The sequence below is a fragment of the Lepus europaeus genome, chromosome 3 (assembly GCF_033115175.1).
Source record: "Lepus europaeus isolate LE1 chromosome 3, mLepTim1.pri, whole genome shotgun sequence".
NCBI classification, from domain to species: Eukaryota; Metazoa; Chordata; class Mammalia; order Lagomorpha; family Leporidae; genus Lepus; species Lepus europaeus.
Window position 1 is genome coordinate 58007694 of NC_084829.1, and position 26167 is coordinate 58033860.

Here is a 26167-nt window from a genome sequence, read left to right on the forward strand (position 1 = left end):
TAGTATGGACATTTTGATGGTATTCATTCTTCCAATCCATGAACATGGAAGATTTTTCCATTTTTTTGTTTCTTCTTCTGTTTCTTTCTTTAGTGTTTTGTAGTTTTCATATTAGAGATCTTTGACATTGTTGGGTAAATATATTCCAAAATGCTTACCTTTTTTTGGTAGATGTTGTGAATGGGATTAATCTTAGAAGTTCTTTCTCAGCCATGGCATTGTCTGTGTATACAAATGCTATTGATTTTTGTGTGTTAATTTTATATCCTGTCATTTTTGAACTCTTGTGTGAGTTTCAGTAGTGTCTCAATGGAGTCTTTTGGATTCTATCTATCTATCTAATCATGTCATCTGCAGATAGGGTTTAACTTCCTCCTTTCTATTTTGTATCCCTTTGATTTCTTTTTCTTGCCTGATGGCTCTGGCTAAAACTGCCAAGACTATATTGAATAGTAATGGTTAGGGTGGGCATACTTGTGTGGTTCTGGATCTTAGTGGGAATGATTCCAGCTTTTCCTCAGGCTGTGGATTTGAAATAAATTGTGTTAATTGTGTTGAGGAATGTTCCTTCTAAACCCAGTTTGCTTAAGATTTTCTTCATGAGAAGCTGTTATATTTCATCGAGAGCTTTCTTTGCCCATGTTCAGATAATCATATGGTTTTTGTTCTTCAGTTTGGTTATGTGATATATCATCTTTATTGGTAATGAATATATTTTTTTTTCCTTAGAACTCTCTACTTTGTCATAAAATAGTGATAAAAAAGTAGTGATCTCTATCTTATTTGGGGCTAAGTTTCTTTGATCCATGAGATTTGGAGCCTATATTATTTTTATGATATTACAAGCAGTATTTTTAGAAAGAATAAGCAAACATGTTTAACTTGTAGAGATAGTATTTTACTAAAGATAACATAGTCACACATAGGTTTTTTTTCTTTCCTTTTTTTTTTTTTTAAGTAGACTGAGCCAATTGGGAACTGAAATAATTTGAGGATTCAGTAAATGTACTTTTAAGGTAATTGTCTCAATGGTGATAAACATATTCTGAATTCAGCTCAGTCAGTTTATTTGAAATAAAGGAAGTGATAGTAATGGGGATGGTGGAAATTTTAGTAGTAGTTGGTACTAGTTGCTCTAGTTCTTAGCACAGAGACCATTGTTTGCACAATGTTTACTAATACATAGTTGAAGGCATTTGTCTACGTGTTTCTTTCATTTGTCATTTTTGGTTGTTATAGTACCCATGTAAGATAGAGACTTGAACCTTAGGATTGAGGAAATTGAAGCACTAAGGAACCAAGTAGTTATCTGAAGATCATACGTCTAGTAAGGTCTAGGACTTTTTTCTATGTGCTTCTGACTTTATATTCAGGTTTACATTATTTGTTACTGTGTTCTTTCTGACTTCTGATTTCCCCTTCCTGTCTTATTAAAATCTTAGTATGGATAGCATCAGAGCATGCCTACTATTAATTTTGTATTGGAAATGGTTGGAAAAAGCAATCCCACTAGAATGATTGGGCAGTAAGGATGTAGGGTTTGGTGGTGGTGTTGGTTGGAATCTCAGAAAGTGAGATTTCTCAGGATTATGGTCTCAGTCCCATGTCCTATCTTCCTACCGCACCTTCCTTCCCTTTAGTGTAATGTTTACTGAGAGTAATGTTCCTGGAAAAACTTTAGAATCTATATACTAAGGTTTTAAAGTTGTACTTTTTTTTTGGGTAATTTCTTCAAAAGTAAAATGTAGATTAAATAGTCACTGGACATTTCACTAAGAAAATCTGTGATTCTGAAGATGGCAAGTAAAATCATCTCCCACCAAGGAGCAACAGTCTTAGGATGTCAATCCACTGTGTGCTATGCAGGTGTTAGGGTCATCAAGAAACACAATTTGGGGTTGGGGTTGTGATGCACTGGAAGCTGTGGCCTGTGATGCCAGCGTTTCATATTATCGCTGGTTTGAGTCTTGGCCCCTCCACTTCCTATCCCGCTCCATGCTGATGCAGCTGTGGAGAATGGCCTAAGTAATCAGGCCCCTGCCACCCACATGGGAGATCTAGATGGAGTCCTGGGCTTTTGGCTTTCAGGCTGGCCCCGCCCTGGCCATTGACACCATCTGAGGAGTCAAGTGGTAGTTGGAGGATCTGTTTCTCCCTTTATCTCTAATTCTGCCTTTTAAATAAATAAATAGTTTTTTTAAAAGTAACAATTTACATAGCACTTCGGAATAATACTACTCACATAGAGAAGACACAGCAAAATCAACTTCAGAGTATTGGCTTCCCTGTCTGACCCAATGTAAAGAGGTGGTACACATCTGTACACACCCTTCTGGTGGTACAGATGAAGAACTGTGGTATAGCAGTGAGGTTTGCCAGGTACAATATGATAATGTTCATAAGCAGAACAAAGCAATAAACATCAGTCCAGGAATAGGAGAACATTTTCTCTAGGAGTATGTCCAGCACAGACTGTAAGAGCTCTTTATCTCTGTAAGGAAATGTTAGTACTCATGGCATCTTCTCATTTGGCCATGCAGAGGCGGCAAACTGCATGACTGCCCTTCCCAGGAGTACTGAAGTTGTAGCTGAAATATCTCATGGTTAGGAGTTGTGTTGCACCGTTCTACTCTGCATTAAGAAGTACTCTTATTTTATTTTTATTTTTTTTGACAGGCAGAGTGGACAGTGAGAGAGAGAGAGACAGAGAGAAAGGTCTTCCTTTGCCATTGGTTCACCCTCCAATGGCTGGCGCGCTGCAGCCGGTGCACAGCGCTGATCCGAAGCCGGGAGCCAGGTGCTTCTCCTGGTCTCCCATGGTGTGCAGGGCCCAAGCACTTGGGCCATCCTCCACGGCACTCCCTGGCCACAGCAGAGAGCCGGCCTGGAAGAGGGGCAACCGGGACAGAATTGGCGCCCTGACCTGGACTAGAACCCGGTGTGCTGGCGCCACTAGGTGGAGGATTAGCCAATTGAGCCGCGGCACCGGCCAGAAGTATTCTTAATTATTGATATTAGTCTGACAACTGGATGAGAGATTTGTTTGTATTTTTAAGAATGTATGTTACTCAAAGTGTTAGGATTAATTGATGACAGTGAATATAAATAATATTAGAGGTAATTCTGTTTCCTTATACACATTTCCTAAACTGTAGCACTGGGAGCTGTTCTTTTGTTAAAGTATTTGGGATTCTATCAAGATAGAAAGTTAACGTGGGTGTTGACTTCTCTCAAAACTAACATGAAGAAACCACAGAACTAAGAAGAAAGCATGAGTCTGAGGAAATATTAAAATAACCATGAGAAATCTGGGGGTAACTGTGGCGGTTGGGAATTGGTGTGTATGTGTAGATGATTTTAGCCTAGGGTACAGGGTGGCCTGAGGAATCAGGAGAAGATAAATTGTTTTAAGCTTTTTTTTTTTTCCTTTTAAATTTTGTTTTTGACTTGGCTTTTTCTAGTTGTCTTGAGACCATAATTGCATACCCCTCTGCCATAGAAATTGATGTCATAGGGTCATGTCAGGGCAGCACAAAGGTCTGCTGGAGTGAGGAGCTGATGAAAACAGACAGAAGCCAGCTACCCCAGGGCACGCGTGCCTTCTGGAGCTTGTTACTTAGATTGCCTTCTCCTAGCGCTGCTGTTTTCTAAGACTCTAAAGGAGAAACCCTGACAGAAGTTAGCTGGTGGCAGGCAGAAGTGTAAGAGGGGTTGTTTAGTTCGTTTGTCTCCCTCCATCCTACTGAAAGTACCAGGGGAACAATACTAGGACTTATGTTTTGTCTATTTTCATATGTATTTTTAGACCTAATAGCCAATATATTTTGGTGAATATGACCTCACAAACCAAAATAAAGATATGGAGAGTATAGCCACGATTGAAAACACTTAACGTGTTGAATACATGAGTCTTCCTTTATCTACCATTTTACTTTCTGTGGTTTCGGTTACCCGTGATCAGCTGTGGTTCAAAAATATTACATGGAAATTTCCAGAAATAAACAGTGTGTGTATTTCAGATTGCTTGCTGTTCTGAGTTACATGATGAAACCCCACCCCATCCTGTACAGTGTATTCACACCGTGTACACTACTGGAGTGGTGGTCACCTAAGAGTCATCCCAGTCATTAGATTGACTCTCAGGGAATTGCAGTGCTTATGTGCCAGTAACTCTTATTTTACTTAATAATGTTCCCAAAGTACAATAGTAATGATTTTGAAAATCTTATAGTATATTATAATCACCATGTTGTTGTAATCATTGTATTTCTTTATAATTGCTAATTTGTTAGTCTAATTTGTAGGTTAAACTTTATCACAGATATATATGTACAGGAAAAGCATTGTGCATATTGGATTCACTACTGTCTGTGATTTCAGTCAAGTGCTGAGGAGGGATGTCTTGGAACATAGTCCCCGAGAATAAGGGGGAATTACTGTAGTATAGACCTCATGAAGCAGAATTATTAGAACATATGGATAATAATTTAAAACAAACATAATAAATGTAGTAAGCTATAAAGAACAATTGTATTAGTACTGAGGAACAAGAAGTCATAAGAGCAAAATGGGACTATTAGATATGACAAATATGGTAGTTGAAGCAAGGAAATTAATAAATCAGAAAAACAGGGTAGTTAGAGGTAAAAATGAATTATTGAACTCGTTGAGAAACTCTGGAGAAGGAAAAGTAGAAATAGAGAGAGGAAACTAAGAAATAAAAAGTAGAGAGTTAGTTATGCCAGTGTTCAAACAATACAATACCCAGAAGACAGAACCATAATTAGAAGAAAGAAAAATATTGAGGAAGTAATGATGGATGGTTGGGGCTGGCGCTGTGGCACAGTAGGTTAATCCTCTGCCTTCAGCGCTGGCATCCTATATGTGCATCAGTTCTAGTACCGGCTGCTCCTCTTCCAATCCAGCTCTCTGCTGTGGCCTGGGAAAGCAGTGGAAGATGGCCTAAGGCCTTGGGCCCCTGCACCCATGTGGGATACTAGGAAGAAGCTCCTGGCTCCTGGCTCCTGGCTTCGGGTCGGTGCAGCTCCGGTCATTGCGGCCATTTGGGAGTAAACCAGCAGAAGGAAGACCTTTCTGTCTCTCCCTCTCACTGTCTATAACTCTAACTCTCAAATAAAATAAATAAAATCTTTAAAAAATGATAAGGTATTTAGAACTAAGAAAAAGACTGCAGATTAAAAGGGTTAATAAAAATACCATACAGGAAAGATAAATTCATACCCTAGTAGGTGATAGTGAAATTGAAGAATATCAAGCCCGAAGAAATCTGAAAACTTAAAAGAAATAGATTATCCTCAAAGGACCATGAATCAGACCAAATTATCTTTTGAGATCTGAGATTCTCAGTTATTCTGCATATTTGAGATGAGGGGAATCATCTGTGATTCTAAACTTGTAAAAATTAATAAGTACATATTGCATTTGATAAAATATTTCTAAATATAAAAGGGATGTTTTCTTTATAACCCTTCTGAGAAACGATAGAGAGGATTGTGATAGATTAATTTTGTATAAATATTTGGGAGAAGATGATGTCATTTTCATTTAAAAAGTACATTATTACTTTTTTTGGGTATTTTTATGCTGTTGTCTTTGATTCTGTATTGGCACTGTATTTTTTAGAAATTTGTTTTTTGCAGCTATTGATGTAAAATTGACGATTTTCCATTTCTAACAGTAAAATATTTTTAAATTGCACTTTTTTATGCTTCTAGATATAAATTTGTTTGAAAAGCATGTTGTTACTGCTTCTGTACTAGCAAGAAGGTATAGTCTTCTTTAGTGTAGAAATTCTCTCTCAGATACATAGTATAAATTACGTATGTAATTTGAAATTATCTGGGTTTCCACATTAAAAAAGTTTTGAAAGGAAGAAATTAATCTGTATTTCATTTAACTCGATATATGTAAATTATTATCACTTAACGTATAATCCACATGCAAAATTACTGAGCTATTTTATGTGTTTTTGTGAAGTTTTAGAATATTGGTTTACAGTTTACAGTAAGTATATCATAGTTCGCATTAACTTTTCAATAACTTAGTAGCCATGTGTGACTGTAGCTGTAGCATTGTCCGAATAGCCCTAAATCAGATCACTGCTCAATATTGTGAGAATTGTTGGGCAGCCTATGAGCTGCCTTGAAGACTTTTATTTCGTTAAGAAATCTTAGAATTTGGTGGTGGTATATCTAGTTAGCTAAGGATAAAAAGGAGTACTAAAAATTCAAGATTTAACTTGATTGCTTTGGTTTTCAGGGTAGAAATTACGTTAGAACACATAAATTTACTAAGTATTCTGAGATTGATGGCTTGATTGGTATTATGATTTTATTTAAGTCCAGTAATTCTGCCTGAGTGTCTAACAGACAGTGCTGACTTAATATGGACAACTGAATTTCTGGTCTTTTTTTGCAAATTTGTTCTTGCTCATCATACTAGTGAAGAGCATCTCCGTTCTTCCCTTGTACAGAGGCCATAAATCATCTGTCTTTGACTTCCAGCTGGAATATTGGTGAAAAGTCATAGTCTGTTGTTGGAAATGTCAGTTTCCTTAAGTCTTTGTGTTGCTCATCTGTTTATAATGATGTGTCTTTAATTAAAAATGCATAGTGAACTTTTTGGTAATGTTAATGTATTTTTCTTAAGAACTCAGTGCTTGACTTTAAAATTTTGTCAGTTGTTTGATAATTCATGTGATGATATTATTTAAGCATCGTAGGATAGGTTTGACTTCATGCTGACATTCATTTACATTTGATTGAAAAGAACAAACTGAGGAGAAAATAAATCAAGTACTAATAACAGAAAAGGTGAATTCAAACTTGGCCTTTGGCCTTCCTACAGTGCAGGGGATCTTGTGACCATTCATTCATTTCTCATTTCTTGGAGAAAACAAAATTGAACCAAAAAAATACAAATGTGAATTTCTCCTTTCTCTCCATTTTGCGTTATTGATTCTTTTGTTGCAACAAAGTATGCTTTTATTTAAAGATTGTAGCTGTTTCAAAATAAACAATTTGTGTAGTGGGATCTTTTGGAACTTAGTCTTTGGGTTTTTGTTTCTTTTCCCTTTTCCCTGGATATGTAATAAAACATGAAGATGTCAGATATAAAGGATGGTGAGTGCTCAGACTTGTCCTTTGCTTGTCTGGTTATCCATCAAACATGATCAGCCCGATTGTACCCGAAAGTGTGAAATAATGTCATTGGAAAGCAATCAGTCAAATGTATGTCAAGGTCTTTTAAAAGTCTTAACTTTAAAAGTCTCGGCATCAAAGGATGTTTTACAAATATGATATGCTAAAATGTTTACTATTAAGAAATTTATATTTTAAACTTTATCCCTGCCTTACGTTGTCCCTACCTTAGAGTTTTGAGCAGGATGAGGTAGGATTATTTAGGTAATATGTACAAGTTTATGTTAGTGGTCTAGAATCCACACCCTTCCTGCTTATAGAGAGATACTAGCTATGGTCTTTTCCATCACTAAAATTCCAGCTTACAATTTGGGGCAGTCAGAACAGTGGATGGTTATTATAATAGCTACATTATTTTTTTTTTTTTTTTGACAGGCAGAGTTAGTTAGACAGTGAGAGAGACAGAGAAAGGTCTTCATTCCATTGGTTTACCCCCCAAATGGCCTCTATGGCCAGCACGCTGCCCTGATCCGAAGCCAGGAGTCTCCCATGCAGGTGCAGGGCCCAAGCACTTGGGCCATCCTCCACTGCCTTCCTGGGCCACAGCAGAGAGCTGGACTGGAAGAGGAGCAACCGGGACTAGAACCCGGTGTGCCAGCGCCACAGGCAGAGGATTAGCATAGTGAGTCGCGGCGCCGGCCACTACATCATTTTTTTTTTTTTTAAACAAACTGAAGCAGGCATTTTTTCCCCCATATTTTAGATGAGCATCTTTTCTTTACCATGGAATCTACGTATTGTTTCTAACCTAAGAAGTAATAGAAAAAGGTCATAACTTGAAAGAAATTTAATTTTTTAAGAAAATGGAATTTTGCATGCAATTTTGAATTACTAAGTAGCCTAGATTAATAGTGAACCAGTTAATTTTTACTGGGTCTTAAGTCTACATTCTTAAAAGGATTGTATGGTTTTGAAACTTTTAGGAGCTTAGAAATGAGAAGATATGGGCAATCCAGATTGCTACTTGTTAATATAAATTAAGCAACCCTAACCCTAACCTGAAAATCTGAAAATACTCTAAAATTCCAGCACCATTTGACACTGACATGAAAATCAAAATACTGCACATTTTGGATTTTGACTTTTCAAATCGGGGATGCTTATTAACTGGTAGAGTCTTCGCAAATATTCCAGAATGTGAAAATCTCTAAAATCCAAAACACTTTTGGTCCCAAGCACTTTGGATGAGGAATACTCAACTCATAATTTCTACTGTTGCAAAAATGGAGAGAGAGAAAAAAGGATTTGAGGAATTCTGTTGTGAATGCTGAAATATTTCAAAATACATCTGTTTTACTTTGTTTCATACTAAATGATTTTTGTCTCCAAATTTGAAACCTTTTTAAAAGTGCATCTGAGGCCGGTGCCGTGGCTCACTAGGCTAATCCTCCGCCTGCGGTGCCGGCACCCTGGGTTCTAGTCCTGGTTGGGGCACCGGATTCTGTCCCGGTTGCTTCTCTTCCAGGCCAGCTCTCTGCTGTGGCCTGGGAAGGCAGTGGAAGATGGCCCAAGTGCTTGGGCCCTGCACCCGGATGGGAGACCAGGAGGAAGCACCTGGCTCCTGGCTTCGGATCGGCGCAGCATGCCGGCTGCAGTGCACTGGCCGTAGCGGCCATTTGGGGTGGGGGGGTGAACCAATGGAAGGAAGACCTTTCTGTTTCTCTCTCTCACTAACTCTTCCTGTCAAAAAAAAAAAAAAAAAAAAAAAAAAAAGAAAAGTGCATCTGACCTAATGCTAGGTGGGAAAGCCGAGGTAAAAGTCCAGTTTACAGTGCTTATGTTCCTATCATAATACATTGTACTTTTAAATCCCCATTTCATAATGAAAAGCTGTTATTTTTATGTCTTGGTAATGAAGTTATTTATTTTTCCAATTCTGATTTATTTGAAGTCTAATCAGAAGAAGTTTTATGATTAATCATAAGGTTGTAATACTTAAAATATGCTTCTGTATGGGTTCTTGAAAGACAATCAAATGTCTTAAGTTCCTTTCAGAAAAACTTAAAAATAAAAATTAAGTAGAGAAACAAACTTACATGATAGTATTTTTATCTTAAAAGAAAAATTATATGAATAGAGGAAATAGCTTAAATTTCAACTCTAGTTAAATGTTTCAAATTGTATATCAAATTGTATCTGATATTTGAGGTTAGAGAAATAAACTGAGTTAAATGTAGGGGCATGCTGGGCTGTTATATACTTAACCAAAACCATTTGCTGCGTCTACATTGGCAAGACCTCTGTCGAGGAAGGCATCATGTTACCATGAGACAGCAAGGGAAAATTAAGTCACAGAGGCAAGGAAAAGTAGTTGAAATACTAAGCAAATGAATACTCTGCAGCATCTGTTAATTAGAAGTATGTTGTTAACCATTTGGGGCTACCATCCTTGAATTATACATTTGGATCAGTGGTTTGAGGTTTAGCTGTGCAGAACTGGAAATCTGTGTATCCTTGACGATTACTTGTTTTTAATCACCTTCGGCCCTCCGGTTCTTTGAGTGCATTTCCAAGGACTGATCACTGTCTCTGAGCATTGAGAAAGATTTGACCATCTCCTTTGCTTCATTCTCCATTTTCCCATCTCCACTCCCAAATCCGAATTGGGGCTGGAGGTGAGGTGAGAGTTGTAGAAAAACAAAAGTGTGTGCTTACACACTTGTCCCTTCTGTAGCTCTCCACTTTGGTAATTAAATGCACTTATTAATCTTTTGACATTCATTTCAGATTATTTAATAAAGAACATATTTAAGTGTAGTGTGTAATGAAAGATGTTTAAAATTGTCCAGTGTTATGTGGCACACTGTTGTAATGTTGAGAAAAGAGGTCAGATTGCCAAGGTAGTGGGCAGGTTACATGTCTTCTATTTGGTACAGGAAATAGACTCAACAGGAAGTTAGAGCAATCATGGAGCATACTCTTTACAAGAGATAAGCAACAGGAACTACAAAAGGCACTCTTCTGTCTGGACAGTCTGTTTACTAGAAGACTGTGTAGATCTGGTTAGCAACACCAATGTACATAGTAAAGTTCATATGCATATTTAGAGTATAAGAAACTTCCACATTATAAAGTTTTGCTCAAAATACTCATGTTTTCTATAAACACTAAAGGAACAGATTGGTTCTGGAAAACCCAGATAAGGGTATATTCTTATGCTAGCAAAAAATTGAAAAACGTGTATTTAGATAAACATGATATAAATGTTTTGGGAGATAAAAGTAATGAATGGCAATATATTAATAGTGATAAGAAACTTCAGAATTTCAATTATTACCTCGTTTATTAAATGAATGAACAATATGAGATTTTAAATGATTTGTAGGTTTTGAATATATGAGAATGCTTCCAAAAGTTCATGGAAAGTTAAGTTTATTTTGATGTAAAAATCCATGCATAATTTTTCATAATATACACATCTTCATGAGCTTTTTGAAGATTTCTTGTATGAGTGGACTTAAAACTTTTAATTCCATTTTCTGTGAACTTTGTAAAACCCACTCTTGAAGATTTAATGGCTAAAACAAACGTCATTTCTATCTCTGTAACTATGTTTGTTTGGGGAAATAACATAGTGAAATATACCAAAACCCAGCATCATTTCAGCCAATTCTAAACCTCAAAAGTTCCACATCAGAGACTACTACTATTAGGGAAGCTCTAAGAAGGAAAACTGGGGACAGGGTTGTGGCATAGCAGGTTAAATTGCCACTTGCAACATTGGTATCCTGTATGAGAGAGCCGCTATAGTCCTGCTTTCAATCCAGATCCATATCTCTGCTAATAATGTACATGGGAAAGCAGAAGATGGCCTAAGTACTTGGCCCCTGCCACCCATATTGGAGACCCAGGTGGAATTCCAGGCTCCTGGCTTTTGCCAGGCCCAGCCCCTGATGTTGAGGCCATCTGAGGAGTGAACCAACAGATGGAAGATTTTTCTCTCTCTCTGTCCTTCTCTTCTCTGTCATCTGCCTTTTAAATAAATAAAATCTTAAAAAAAAAAAACAAGTATAATGTAGTATTGTATTCTCTAAAGTGATAAGATGACCTAGTTTATGTTATTAAACATATTAAGCAGTAAGTGGAAGGGTACTTCAAAAGTTGGTGAAAAAGTGAAATTAAAAAGAAAAACTTTGTTTTTTTTTTATATTCTTGCATAGTTTTTTCATCCTGTGTGTTTTCCTTGAGCTTTGTGAGTGTCCCTTACTTACCAAGCCATATAGTAACAGTGACAGTTTTACTGAGTGTTGAAATAAACAGTTTTTGTAGTAAAACCAAGAATAATGTGTTCTAGAGTCAATGTGAATTTTTAATCATTTTTAAGATGACTAAAGGAGACTAAAGGAAGTTACATCTTCCAGATACCTTTGGCTAAACAATTTGAGAAGCCCTGGGGGAGCCTCAGAGCTAATATCGCTGTTAGGGATTTTATGAGGATTAGAGTCCATATAGAACTCCTAGCAGAGTGCCCAGTGTGTTATAAAAACACCAGGAATGCTAGGTGTGTTGCTGCAGTCTTACTCCATAAGAGCAATCCTTTAAGAGACTGAATGAAAAGTTGATAGTTCAATCTCTTGGGTGCCAACGTGGAAAAGAAAACATGTTGAATTCTAACTGTGAGATCTTTGGCATTTAAGAAATCTAATTGTGATACTGCTTGCTATAATACTTTAAAAACTTTGAACCAAAACTATCAGGATGTTCTACAAGTAAAATTACTTTTATGGGTGTTTTACTAAAGGGAGAAAATTTAGTGATCCATGAACATTTATTGTGGCATATTTCTTAATATCTTTTTTTTCCTTGCTCAAGCAGTTGTTTTACATTTCTAAATGCTGTGGAGCATCAGTGAGGTGCTTAGGTTAGCCCTTGAATCACAAGCTTCTTTTCGCGCTGTAGGTTTCATGATCAAAAATCAGTCCTGGGATGTCTGCCTGCACTATTCCCAGGTTTGCTCTCTCCTTTCCTCATATCATCCAGACCCTTGAACTGGAAATATCTAGTTAATTTGACACTATTTAATATTCTTTGGAAATGAAACTACTTGGGCATGTTTAGAACTTAAATGGAATCTATGCGTTTTGCTTGATCAGATCATGGGTTGGGTTTTAGAGCTTGCTTGTTGCAAATCATGTTTACGGCCAGCTGATAGAGAAATTTGCACGTACTAAAATGTTGAACTGAGGAAACCAGCTCCTCTGCTTGAAGATCTAGTGAGATAATCTGTGTGTGAGAGCCCTCTGAAAACACAACAGTGCAGTGGGCATCTGAGCATGAGGCCATTATGATTAGCAGGAACAGCTTCTCGGCCTGCCAAGTGAGAACATGAAACAGGAGAACAAATTTGGTTCCAGGAGCAAGGGGGAACGTAATGCAGAATCTCACAGTTCGGGTTTGTAATTGGGATCCATTGCTATTAGAGGAAAATTCAGTTCAAAAAGACATGGGATTTTCCGCGGTTAAAATCAATGAAGTTAAAAGAGCAGCTGCTTGTAAAAGTTAATTTTATTTGACATCTGTCTTGGTCCCACTCATAAATGAATAGTTCTGTTGAGCAACCTGTTCCCTCTAAAGCTGGATCTTTCTGTTACTGTGATATTTGTCTAAATAAATTCCTGCTTTTTTGGTTTCAAAAAATTATTCTCTCGCTCTGTAAATTGTGTGTCTCCTAGAACATATGAACAAAGCATTCTCTGTGTATCTTTAGTAGAAACTTCAGCATGGTACATTTTGAGTTGGTACTCCTGGAGAGTTACATGATGCAGTGGGAGCCATCTCAAATCTTGTGTGAAATGAGAGTGAAAGCATTTTGAAAAATATTCTCCACTTGGTTTTCATTTAAAAAAACGCATACATTTGGCTCTCTTTGTCTTGCAAATGTCCATAACTGCCACTGCGCTCATATCCTTCAGATATGTTTTAGAGCAATGCCAGCCAAAGAGAAGGGACCTGACTTGCACAGATGATCCATCTTGGATTTCTGTAAGGTACAACTCTGATATCAGTATTTTCATTCCTCTTGAGTTTTGTGAGTGGTAGAGGGTAAAAACACCAGAGAACAAAATTGAGCAATATTTTCCAAGTGAGCATTGTTTTCCTGTCATTTTTATGTGTTTTAATTTAACCAGGGTTGGATGAGCAGGGCAGAGAAGAGATTTATTATTTTAAAATGAAATCACCCTCTTGTTCTTCATTTTGAACTGATTGAGCCGCCTTCGTTTTCAAGATGTCTGTTGACTCTTCAAGAACCATTTAATGCATTTACTGATTTATTTAACTCATCTCACGTACATGATTTGAAGAAGAAAATCATGGGGGCCGGTGCTATGGCATAGTAGGTGAAGCTGCTGCCTGCAGTGCTGGCATCCCATGTGGGCACTGGTTTGAGTCCTGGCTGCTTCACTTCCTTTCCAGCTCTCTGCTGTGGTCTGGGATAGCAGTAGAGAATGGCCCAAGTCCTTGGGCCCCTGCACCCGTGTGGGAGACCTGGAAGAAGCTCCTGGTTTTGGATAGTTGCAGCTATGGCCTTTGTGGCTGTCTGGGGAGTGAACCAGCAAATGGAAGACCTCTCTCTAACTCTGCCTCTGCCTCTCTGTAACTCTGCCTTTCAAATAAATAAATAAATATTTAAAAAAAAAAAAAGCATGAACAATGTTTTCTTCCTACCAGCCCCTTAATCTCCCCTTTTAAAAATTATGTTGCAAAATAGCAACTGGCTGACAGCAAAATCCTCTTTAGGGTTTTGAGGGCAGCATTAAGCTCCACAGGTGGAAGCAGAGTGCTTTCCTTAAGGGACATATTTTCAGAAATGAAATTCATTTATTTTAGGGAGTGCATTAAAGAGTTAAACTGAAGCTTTTGGCTGAGTTCTGTCTCTAAAAAATCTGTAATATCTTAAAGGCAGTAATACCCAGCTTGTGAGTGTATTGACAGCATTCGTTATTTCTTTTATTGTCTTGATCCAACTACCGGGATGGTGCATTACTGGCAGGTAATCTCAAGAGCAGATATTCATACTCAGTTCCGTTCTGTTTCCTAGCTGTGCCTTGGAACTGATGTGTTTCTAGACATGCTACAAATGTTGCTTCTTTACATTAGTCTAAGTCATAAGTGAGTCTTACTCTAATGAGTAACATTTACACTGATGTTTATTTACATTATGCAAGTTTTTGAAGCACTGTTAGCCTTGATAATTGTTTCTTTTTTTTTTTAATGAGTGTTCTCTGTAGAAGACTTTGACTTTTGCTATGTCTTAATATTTTTTTTTTAAATTTTATTATTTTATTTTATTTTTTTATTTTTTTATTTTTGACAGGCAGAGTGGACAGAGAGAGAGAGAGACAGAGAGAAAGGTCTTCCTTTTGCCGTTGGTTCACCCTCCAATGGCCACTGCGGTAGCGCGCTGCCGCCGGCGCACCGCGCTGATCCGATGGCAGGAGCCAGGTACTTCTCCTGGTTTCCCATGGGGTGCAGGGCCCAAACACTTGGGCCATCCTCCACTGCACTCCCTGGCCACAGCAGAGAGCTGGCCTGGAAGAGGGGCAACCGGGACAGGATCGGTGCCCTGACCGGGACTAGAACCCGGTGTGCCGGCGCCGCAAGGCGGAGGATTAGCCTAGTGAGCCGCGGCGCCGGCGTGTCTTAATATTTTTAATACTGCTTGGAAAATATATCTTCATTTTGTATTTGTTTTATCTGTAGTTCTCATTTAGTGATCCCCCCCCCCCCAATTAAAATCCAGAGAGATACAAATTAGAAGGAAGAATGGTGTCGTGTTGCTTTTTTGATAGGACTTTCATGAGTTAGTATGTCCTTATTATAAATTTACACATACTTAAGCTCATGTTGAGTTTATGTGTTTGCATAAATTTATAGTACATATATAATTTGAGTTTTGGGTTATGAGTTTTGGACTGCTGGTTTGTTTTGAGCCAGGGAGCTCCAATTTTGACTGGATTTGGTAGAGCTCTTGTCTTCTTTTTAGGAAGGTCATTTGGTATTCCTTTCAGCTGAAAATATAGGGAAAAATGTGTGTGCCTCCTTTTAGCTGATAGATCATATTTGTTAAAAGCAAGATCAATTAAAGGGTTGGTGTCTAGGTCAGACCCTCCTTAACTCCTTCTTTTCCTTCCTGACTTCCTTCCTTCCATTTAAAAAAGATTTATTTATTTGAAAGGCAGAATTCCAGAGACAGACACATCCATCCACTCCTTAAATGACCACAGTGGCCCAGGCTGGGCCAGGCTGAGGCCAGGAGCCTGGAACTCCATCTGGAGTTGTCCCATACATGGATGGGTCTCCCATGTGGGTGACAGTGGCCCAAGTACTTGGGCCATCTTTTGATGCTTTCCCAGGTGCATTGGCAGGAAGCTGGATCAGAAGTGGAGTAGCCAGACTCAATCTCGCACTTATATGGGATGCCAGCAACATAGGTGGCAACTTAACCCGCAGAACTACAGGGCTGGCTCCAAGGTCAGAGTTTTCTGAACTCATGCCTTTCTTGGGAATATTTGATATTGGTGGACCTGTCATTGACTTTATGCATACTCTTCTGAGTGATGGGAGGAGAAAGGTGGGGAAGATAGAAGAGTTCCTTGCATTGTGAGAGAGCTTGTATTTTGTAGGGAGAGAAATACACAAATGACAAAATTAATAAATAAAATGATTTCTGATGGATGTAAATGTTGTTAGATGTTTGAGTAATAAGGAGGATATCCACCGAGAAAGTTTCTGCTTTTCTGAGGCTGGTTAGGAAAGGTCTTTATGAGGAGGTAATGTTTGAGCCAAATCCCAAATTATGTGAAAGACTCTTTCATGAAAAAATGTGGTAATCATCCTAGGCTCCAGCCCCCGCCACCACTGCTGAAAGCCAGGTGACCACATGACCCCCAACCACTGGTGTCAAGCTCTATCCCCATCCTAATGGGATTCGCTACTCCTACTTCCCTGCCCGCCCTCTGGCACAGTTTTAAAAGGACCTGTTCCTGAACACGTGGCTCTCTTTTTCTCCATCTCCTGATCTCTCTGTTTATCTCTCTCTGTCTCTTGATCTCTCTTACGCTCTCCTCTCTCTCTTTTTCCTTCTTTGCCCCTTCCCTCCAGTCTGTCAGGTTAGTCCCAGTAAACTTTTTCCCTTAAAAAAAAAAAATGTGGTAATCTTCAAGACTAAAAGTTGATGTGTGAAATGAATCTTGAAGAGTCCTGCCTGTTTTGAGAACAAAGGAATAAGAGGATACAGAAACCCTTTGGAATAGATCAAAGGTGTCTAGTTAGTTCAAATGCAATGAGTAGTGTTCTGTCCAAATGGTAGTGAGGCAGAGGAGAGTGTCCTGTGCTATCTGGGTCCAGATCTCAGGTACTGTGTGTGTGCCAACAAGTAGCTGCTTATGGCCTGAAGAAGCTGGTTTCTTCCTTTATGTAAAATGATAGGAGTGGAACAGATATTTACAGACTCTGTTACAGTATCTTGTGCCTTTGAATTCATGTGATGTTTATTGACATTAAAGGAGAGTTTTTAGTTGGTAAAATTGTTTTTTGTGTCCAAATATATGTCAAGATGCAAGACTTACTCATTTATACTAATCTTTCCAACGAGATTTATTTATTTTATGTGTTTATAAAAACAAAAAATTTATATTTCATAATCCAGGTGCTGGATATGTTCCTAATAATGAAAGAATATCTTAACTGACCTCTAAACAACATGAAATCAGCTGTAAGCTATGCCAACTTCGACTATGGTTTCTGTGAAATGACCTTAACTCAGATAACTCAGTTTGGGCTTCACAGATGTAAACTGTGATCTTTCATTCTTGGTGATTTAGGTGTCATTGTTGTATTTTCCATAAAAAGAAAAAACTCTAAAGCATACTTGGAAACCAACATGTATTTAGTCTGGAATGATAGTCCATTCGGGTTGTAGAGGAGATGCTAAAAGTCTTTAATGTTCAAAGTCTTGTTATGATAGTGTACAGTTGACCCTTGGTATCCACGAGGACCCTTTGGACACTCAAATCTCTGAATGCTCAAATCTTTTCAATAAATTGGCATAGTATTTGCATGTAACCTGCACACATTCTCCTGGATTCTTTATACCATCTCTGTTACTTACAATACCTAATATAGTATAAATGCCACGCAAATAGTGGTTATGCTGATTGTCTAGGGAATGACAAGAAAAAATTTCTGTGCATATTCAGTAAAGATCCAAATATGTTTGATCTCTGATTGATTGTGGATGTTGAACCCATGGATAAGGAATGCTGACTATATTTTTTTTGAATACTGGTGATTATGATTTAGTTTAGTTTTGATTTACATAGTGTTATGTGAAGTGTAGATAGAGCTGTGGTTTGCTTTTCTCTTCAATTAATGGAATTATACACTTGCAAATTCTTGATTTGTCACAATTAAATAAATGTTTATTAAATATCTGTTAATGGTGCAAGTGCCAGGGATGTAGTAACCCTCATAATCCACTGGATGCGAGTAGTAGCTACCTTCACCTGGAGAGAAATTTCAGAAGAAATAGTGAAGTTTGTGTTCTGTCAACCAAAGATCAGCAGAGGGTTTTGCCACTTCAAAGGAGTTTTGTCATAACTTTATTACTTCATCTCTTTAACATGAAGATCTATGTGTTCTTTTCGAAAATGCTAATTGTCTTAAAAATTGAAAGCAAAACATGGAAAACTCAAAATCTTCCTTGAAATAATTCTACTGAGCTTTAATATCTGGTATAGGTATCATTCTAGTTAGAGATTCAACCGTGAAAATGTTAGAAATATGGAGGGGTCTCAAACCATTTGGCACACATGTGTCTCAGAAACTGGAGCTATGGAGCTATGTGATCACCTGTGATTGTGCTCGGCAGAAGCTGTGTAGTCAGTCACTCATCTATGCCTACTGTTTCAGTAATGAGGCCCAAAAGGGAAATTTTAAGAAAGTGCCTGATGAAAGACCGGTGTAATAACATTAACCTAGGAGCCCAAGGGAATTATTAAATGATTTTAATTAGGGGAGAGGTTAATGTTCATTTTGAAAATTTCACTCTGACCTTGGTATGGAAAATAAATTAGGGAAAAGGCAAGAACGAAGGCAGAAACAGCTGTGAATGGAGTTGTATTAACAGGCAAAAGGGAATGAAAACTCAGATTTAGATGAAAGGATGGGTGAGAAGTCTTTGATCTGTGGAAAGAACGGGCGTCTAGAAATACCTCGGTGTTTGGTGGTTTTGTTTGCTTTTATTGGGAAAGATTTAATTAAAAAGCATGCTATATAGATTTACAGAAGAGATTGGAAAAGCCTAGTCTTTCTCTGTTTTCAGAGAATTGACTTAGAAGATATCTAGGGAAATCATGTTAATCCTTTTAAACTGTAATGGTTCTGAGATGGACAGGGAAATGACATTTTTATAGAGGGATTTAACATTAACAAATACAGGATGTGTTCCAGTATTAAAGTGTTTTGTTTTTAAGATTTGGTAAACTTGATAGCATTTTATAAATCATGAAATACTATACTTCACATTGCTCATGTATACCGAGAAACTTGGATATGCTAAAATTGCAGCAGACTCACTGTCACACTTTAGTGTATTTTTAAATTAGTAGCTTTGTTGACTTTGTTTACTTTTGTACAAAATTTGGAAAGCTTATTATTAGATGTCACTTAATGAAAGTGACTTCTTGTATGGCATGCTTGTAAACATTTTTTCTACAAACATATTTATTGGATGTTTAAAAGTGATAGTTTTATTTGCATGATGTTAAAATTGGGTTTGATGAAGTAAAAGTCTGTTTTCCATACCAGGATTTAATCAGCATATGAAGGAATTAAAGAATGCTACCTATAAAACCAAAGGGTATCTTTCACTTTGTTGCTTAAGTCTCTGTCTTATGAATTGTCAAATGATTTATCAGTACTATACAAGAACTATTTTGATTATAATTGAATCCAAGGTAGATTTGTGTTATTTTTGAATTTAACTTGGTGTTTCATTAAGTTTTTTTAAAGCTATATGATAGTTTTGAATGAATGATTGATATTTGAGAGTCAAATTATTTTTTTTATTTTTAAATTTTTTATTTGACAGAGTTAGAGAGACAGAGAGAGAGAGAGAGTTAGAGAGACAGAGAGAAAGGTCTTCCTTCCTTTGGTGCACCCTCCAAATGGCTGCTACGGCTGGAGCTACGCTGATCCGAAGCCAGGAGCCAGGTGCTTCTTCCTGGTCTCCTGTGTGGGTGCAGGGGCCCAAGCACTTGGGCCATCCTCCACTGCCTTCCTGGGCCACAGCAGAGAGCTGGACTGGAAGAGGAGCAACCGGGACTAAAACCTGGCACCCATATGGAATGCCGCCGCCGCAGGCGGAGGATTAACCTAGTGAGCCATGGCGCCGGCCCCGAGGGTCAAATTCTTATAGGAGATTATTCTTATAAGGACAGAGAGGAAAATAGAGATACATGGGTATATTGCAATAGTATTACATATATATATATATTATATCAGTAGCTCTCATTTACAGTCTGATACATATTATTTAATAAAACTTTGGCTCTCATTTTTTATTCCCTAGATCAATTTGAGGTCATATTTCCATAAATACTTTGAATTGCTTTTGTGTACTTAAAAGATATTTTGGCTTCTTCTAGCAATGTGATTGTCAAAATTAAGGAATGCGTAGGCTGGCGCCATGGCTCACTAGGCTAATCCTCCGCCTGCGGCGCCAGCACTCCAGGTTCTAGTCCCGGTTGGGGCGCCGAATTCTGCCCCAGTTGCTTCTCTTCCAGTGCAGCTCTCTGCTGTGGCCCGGGAGTGTAGTGGGCCCTGTACCCGCATGGGAGACCAGGAGGAAGCACCTGGCTCCTGGCTTCGGATTGGCGCAGCGTGCCAGCCGTAGCGGCCACTTGGGGAGTGAACCAACGGAAAAAGGAAGACCTTTTTCTCTGTCTCTCACTAACTCTTCCTGTCCAAAAAAAAAAAAAAAAAAAAAAAAGGAATGCCTGATGGTGTCTTTCTGAGTTTACTTCTGCATGTAGCCAGTTAAACAGTGGCTTAGCTATATAAGTACCTCTTCATAATTTTAAGATTCAGTACTTCAAGATTGTTACACACTCTTACATGTATAAATTTTTCCATTTACAAAATTATTTTTATTTGACAGGAAAAGAGAAGGGGAGAGAGAGGGGGAGAGAGGGGTGGTTCTGTTCACTGGTTTCCTTATCAAATGCCCAAAACAATCAAGGCTTGGCCAGTCAGATACCAGGATCTCAGAACTCAAATAGGCCTCCCACAGAGGTATCGGAAGTGCAAAAATACTTGAGCCATCACCTGCTTGCCTCCCAGGGTGTGTATTAGCAGGAAGCTCTTGGAAACTGAAATGGAGCTGAAACTTGAATGTAGGCACTTTGATAAGGGATGCAGGAGGCCCAAGAAGGCTCTTAAGCACTGTGCCAAATGCCCACCCCAAATTTTTCATGAACTGAGTTGATTACTCTTTCGCTCTTATTTTGCTTTCTTTTTTTCTTTTGATTTAACTCAGTGACATACCCCATGTCCTTAAAGTCATGTTTTAATGTTTAAAGTTTAAATCACATAATAAAGCAGCTTTCTATATAGTAATTCCTTGATTTAAAATAGAAAAACGTTTCCTTACATTTTAAGTACTTGCCCAGTTTGCTGCCTCTGTCCCCATTTTGCATTTAACATTCAGAACTGTTCCGTGTTCTGCCTTTGTTGTTTTCACTAACTCTCCTCTCTGCTTTTAGTTAACAGCCAGGTCCTTGCCCGCTGTGCAGTCTGATGAGAGACTTCAGCCTTTGCTCAACCACCTCAGGTAACATGCAGGCACAGCCCTGTTAAGCTTTAAATATAAGTGCAGTAAAATGGGTAAAACCCTTACATTTTCTTTCTTGCTTCAATTCAGAATTACTTGATAAGCTTAAGTTAAAATGACTACAGATGACTAACATTCCCAAAGATCTCAAATGAATTGTTATTTACTTAAATACAAGGGTAAGGCATACTTCTTTTTGGGATGGATGAGAGAAGTAGGGTTTGTTTTCCAAGCAATATAGCCTTATCATATAAAAAATAAACTTAGAATATCCAGGAAAAGAAAAGGAAAAATATACCATTACTACTCAGGGTTAGTATTTTATCCCATTGTGATGTTTTAAAACCCAGTGTTGAAATTATATTTTTATATAATTTAATGTGTTTTTTTTCCATTTTTTATAAATGTTCTAAGATTTTTGTCCTATTATTAAAATCTTTGTAAAACTATTGTATTCAATGACTACATGACATTTTCTAGTCTGATTGTACCAGGGTATATTTATCTCCCTTGGGAGGCATTTAGATCATTTCCAGTTATTTTCCTTACCATAAATCATGCTGCATGTAAACTTTTATCTGCATTTTAGATCATTTCCTTAGGCTAGGTTTTCAGAAGTGGAATTACTTTGTCAAAGTATATGGGCCACTTAAAGATTTAAACATTTATTTTTCACAACTGTAGTCTACTTAACTCTCAAATTGTACAAGATGCCTATGTTACCATACTATGAACAGCAGAGTAACTTTTTTTTGTATTTGTAACAAACTTCTGTTGCTAAAAATACTGTATTATTCAGCATACCTACATTTTCATGTTTGATGTAGTCAGGCACCAAGAGTGTTTCCCTCAGTGGATTCTTTTTACTCTTTTTAATCTTAAGATTGTTACTTTTCAATGAGAAATTCAGATTTTACTTTGAGGTAGCTCCATTAATTTTTATTTCCCAGACTGATAATTTTTATTTTAAAAATTGTTTTATTTCTTACATGTTTTATTTATTTATTTGAAAGGTAGAGAAAAAAGAGGGAGGGTTGGAGGGGTAGGGAGAGAGATATCAATCTTTCATCTACTGATTAATACCTCAGATGCCAGCAATAGCTGGGGTTGGGCCAGGCTGCAGCAGGCTCCAGGCTGCAGCAGGCTCTCCTATGTGGGTGACAGGAAATTGAGTACTTGCTTTGAGTCCAGCTATTCTGCTTCTGATCCAGCTTCCTAGTAATGCACACCCTGGGAGGCAGCTAGTGATGGCTTACATACTTGGGTCTTTGCCACTCACGTGGGAGAATTGGATTTTTCTGGCTGCTGGCTTCGGCCTGGTCCAGCCCTTGCTGTTGCAGGCGTTTGGGGAAATGAAGCAGTGGAGGGAAGAACTCCCGGCCTCTTTCACTGTCTCTCTGCCTTTCAAATAAATTGAAAATAGATACATGAAAATTTTAAAAGAATGCAAATTGTATCTGACATTTTGTTGTTTTTTCTGCATAAAGTTTTTGTGAATCATTTTGTTAAAGGTTTTTTTTTTTCCCCCCATTACTATAAAACCACTGGTTCAAAAGATAGAACTCTAAAGGGCTAAATCTCACCTCTAGTTAATGCTTGGTTTTGTGAGATAATGATGGATTCTCCTTCCTCCATCTCAGTATGGTAATTGTCAACCAGAATTTAGATTAACTACTGACATATCTTTTTGAGTCCTTGAAACTTGCACAAACAGTACATTCGTTTAGGGCTTTTATTCTCTGGAGTTCACGCAAGACTGGTTGCTAGGCAACCAGGACTAGATGCTACATGTAATATGCACCAACTGATGTTGCTTTTTTATTATTATTAAGCCAAACAGTTTCTCATTTTATTACCATGTCTGAGACATCTGTGTATAAGTTGGCCGCTGATGTGCATAGTTTGACACTTCCTGTTCTGCAAAGTAACCTGTGATAAGCCTTCCCAGTACACTGAAATGTCTCTTGGGTATCCAAATGTAGTGGTTTTTGTTCTTTATCTTCCTTTTGTGTAGTCAAAATCAGAAAGAATAGTATTTGGTTTGAGAGATTCCAACAACCGCCTTGTTAGGAAAAAATAGTTACCATTGAATTGCATGAACTGTGTAATTTAAATGGTACCTAGAAGGGATGGACAGTTGGAGGTTTGAACCTGAGGTAAGTATTAGGTCTAATTTCATTTTGTGCCTCTAATGATCAGAGAAGCATGATGAATAGTATTTTTAAATTAAACTTGTCAATAAAAATAGTTTAGCAGATGATATAAAGACTTGTAAAAACTGAAATAGCAATATAGAAAAATTCCCAAATCATTTTACAGGAGTTAAATATTCAAAGAGAATTTAAGTAACATTTTGTCATTTTGATAATCTAGGAGATTGCTTAACGATGTATGTTATTTTGAAACTGCAGAAATGATGTGTCCAGATTTTCTTTCTTGAACTCAGTTCTTAAAGTGAAGCCCAGAAATACATTATGCTTCAGTGTCTTAGGGAAATACACAGTTTTTAAATTCATTAGTAGCACCCATCCATCTATTCATTAGTTACTGAGTACCCATTATGTGTTTGGAATAAAAGAAAAGACAGTCTCTGTTCTCAAGGAATTTATACATTTGGTTTTATTTGAGGCAAAGGGACATACACAAGTTGGAAAATCTGTAAATTTTTCGATCAGAGCTAAGCACCAAGTCCATACTTTTGTTAATTGAGCTGTTTCCCTCATGGTAATACTTCTTTGAATAATGAGGCAATGCCTTACTTGTTTTGGTTTCTGTTCTTTCTAGCACAGCAGTGGCTCACAGTGGGTGCTGTGATTGGACTGAACTTAGTCTCACTTGGGGAATGATGTTGTCATTAACTAAGAAGGAGAATAAAGGAAGACAAGGGGATTGGAGAATGAGTCTGACTGCTAACTTCAGCAGTTTCAGACATGTTAAGCTTGAAATACTTGTAAGAAATGTTTAGTACTTAGCTGAATCCAGACCCACTGTTGAAGAGTAAGATTTGTACCCCAGGGACATTGCCTAATCATCACAGTACATAAGTAGTATATATATAGTATGCATATGTACTGTATATGTGGTGGATAAAATCTGGAATGGTTAAGGTCATTCAGGGAGAGAGTGTATAGAGAGACAGAAACAAAAAGGAAAATGGCCCTGAGTAGAACCTGCAGAATACCAGTATTTAAGTAACCTGTGATGGGCATCAGTGGAGGTGGCTGAGTTGAAAGAGAAACCAGTTAAAAAAAAAAAATACTAGGGAAGAATCTTGAATGAAGAAGAAATACAACAAAAGGATAGTGGTTTCAAGGATGCTAAGGGAAAATTTTCAAAAATGGACGGTGAGTACTGTCAAGTGCCATAGGGAACCTGGCATAGAATTGCACAATGCCAGTTGGATTATGTACTGTGGAGCCACTGGGGACTTAGCCATAACATTGTGATGGTACCGGTGCAAGCATGAGTCCTGTGAGAAGTCAAGGAGTAAATGAGAACTGAGGCTGTGGAGGTAGGGGGAGTGCAGGCTGCTCTTGTTAGGGCTTACTTCTGGAGGCAGGGAAGGAGCATGGACTGTATCCATGAGCTTCGTGGTTGAAAAAATGTTTTTACTTTTCCATAAGCTTGTAAAGATGAGCATACCTACAGGTCAAGAAAGAGATGAGGACTCTGGGAGCAAGAGAAATAACTGAAGTGTCAAGGTTTTAAGAGATGTAGAAAAGGACGGGATGAAGAAGTCAAACTGGTGATTGGAGTACACAAAGTACTTTCCAGGCTAGCTTTTTACTTTTTGTAAATGTTAACTTAATTTTATTTCTAAGGTGGGCGACAGAGGTAAACAAAGACCTCTCATCTACTGGTTCACGGCACAAATGCCTGCACCAGCTTTGGCTGTAACAGGCTAAAGCCAGGAACCTGGAACTCTGTCCAGCTCTCCTACATGAGTAGCAGGGACCCAACCGTTTGAGCCATCATCTGTTGCCTCCCAGCATGCATGCAAGTAGGAAGGTGGATTCTGAAGTGGAGTTGGGACTTAACCTCAGGCACTCCAATATGGGATGCAGGCATCTCAAGCAGCAACTTACCCACTTGGAAAAATACCCACCCCAAACTAGCTCAGAACAATTCAGTTGAGAATGATAGATGACCAGTTATCATAATCTCTATTTTTAAAGTTGGCTGTGGAGCCTCAGGAAGTTCTCATTAAGAAAACCTACCACCTTTCTCTTTGTTCAAAAGAGATACATGAATTATTTCATAAGACTTTACTCTTCAAAATTAATACTGGGAACTTTTCAGTTGGAAGAAATAAGCTTACTTAGACTTACAAAAAGTTTTGTAAAATTCCAGAATGCTAGATAGAATTTGTACAAATCATCATTTTGCTTTCCCCAAATTGCATATTATTAAATATGTCATCAGATGAACCTGCATCTCATTGTGACTTTTTTGTCACCCCATTGATTACATATCACTGTTTTCCAAGATGAAATGTGTAGTGCGCTGCCTTTTTAGTTTAGGGATATATACAGGTCTTGAAAAATGTTCCCCTGAATATACCTCTGGAAGTTTATTTTAAATAAATGTCTCTAATACCCTAATGATATCCAAAGCATAATATTTACAAACGGGCATTAGGCTAGTAAGAGTATGTTTAAAGAACATTATTTTCATTTATCATCTCACTTACTGAAGTATAGACAGGTGATACTAGGAAGGAAGAGTAGCAGCCAATATTCACATGCAATAACTACAGTTGTGTGATTTTAGATTTTTTTTCTTTAAAAATAATGCCTTCCCACAGTGTATGTATCTTCCTCTTTTATCCTTTCTCTTCAAGAAAATGAAGTGATTATAGGCTGGTGATTATAGGCCGGCGCCGCAGCTCAATAGGCTAATCCTCCGCCTTGCGGCGCCCGCACACCGGGTTCTAGTACCGGTCAGGGCGCCAGATTCTGTCCTGGTTGCCCCTCTTCCAGGCCAGCTCTCTGCTGTAGCCAGGGAGTGCCGTGGAGGATGGCCCAAGTCCTTGGGCCCTGCACCCCATGGGAGACCAGGAGAAGCACCTGGCTCCTGGCTTTGGATTGGCGCAGTGTGCTGGCCACAGCGGCCATTG

The 26167-nt window shown here is 38.0% G+C and overlaps 1 protein-coding gene across 2 annotated transcripts in view; it reads left to right on the forward strand.

The window, feature by feature from the left end:
* Positions 1-26167, forward strand: part of PRIM2 (DNA primase subunit 2) — a 333865-nt gene that overhangs the window by 177820 nt on the left and 129878 nt on the right. For both annotated transcript variants that reach the window (XM_062186315.1, XM_062186314.1), the window contains exon 8: positions 20984-21051. In XM_062186315.1, the coding sequence (XP_062042299.1) occupies positions 20984-21051 (68 nt within the window). The remainder of the gene's footprint in view (positions 1-20983; positions 21052-26167) is intronic.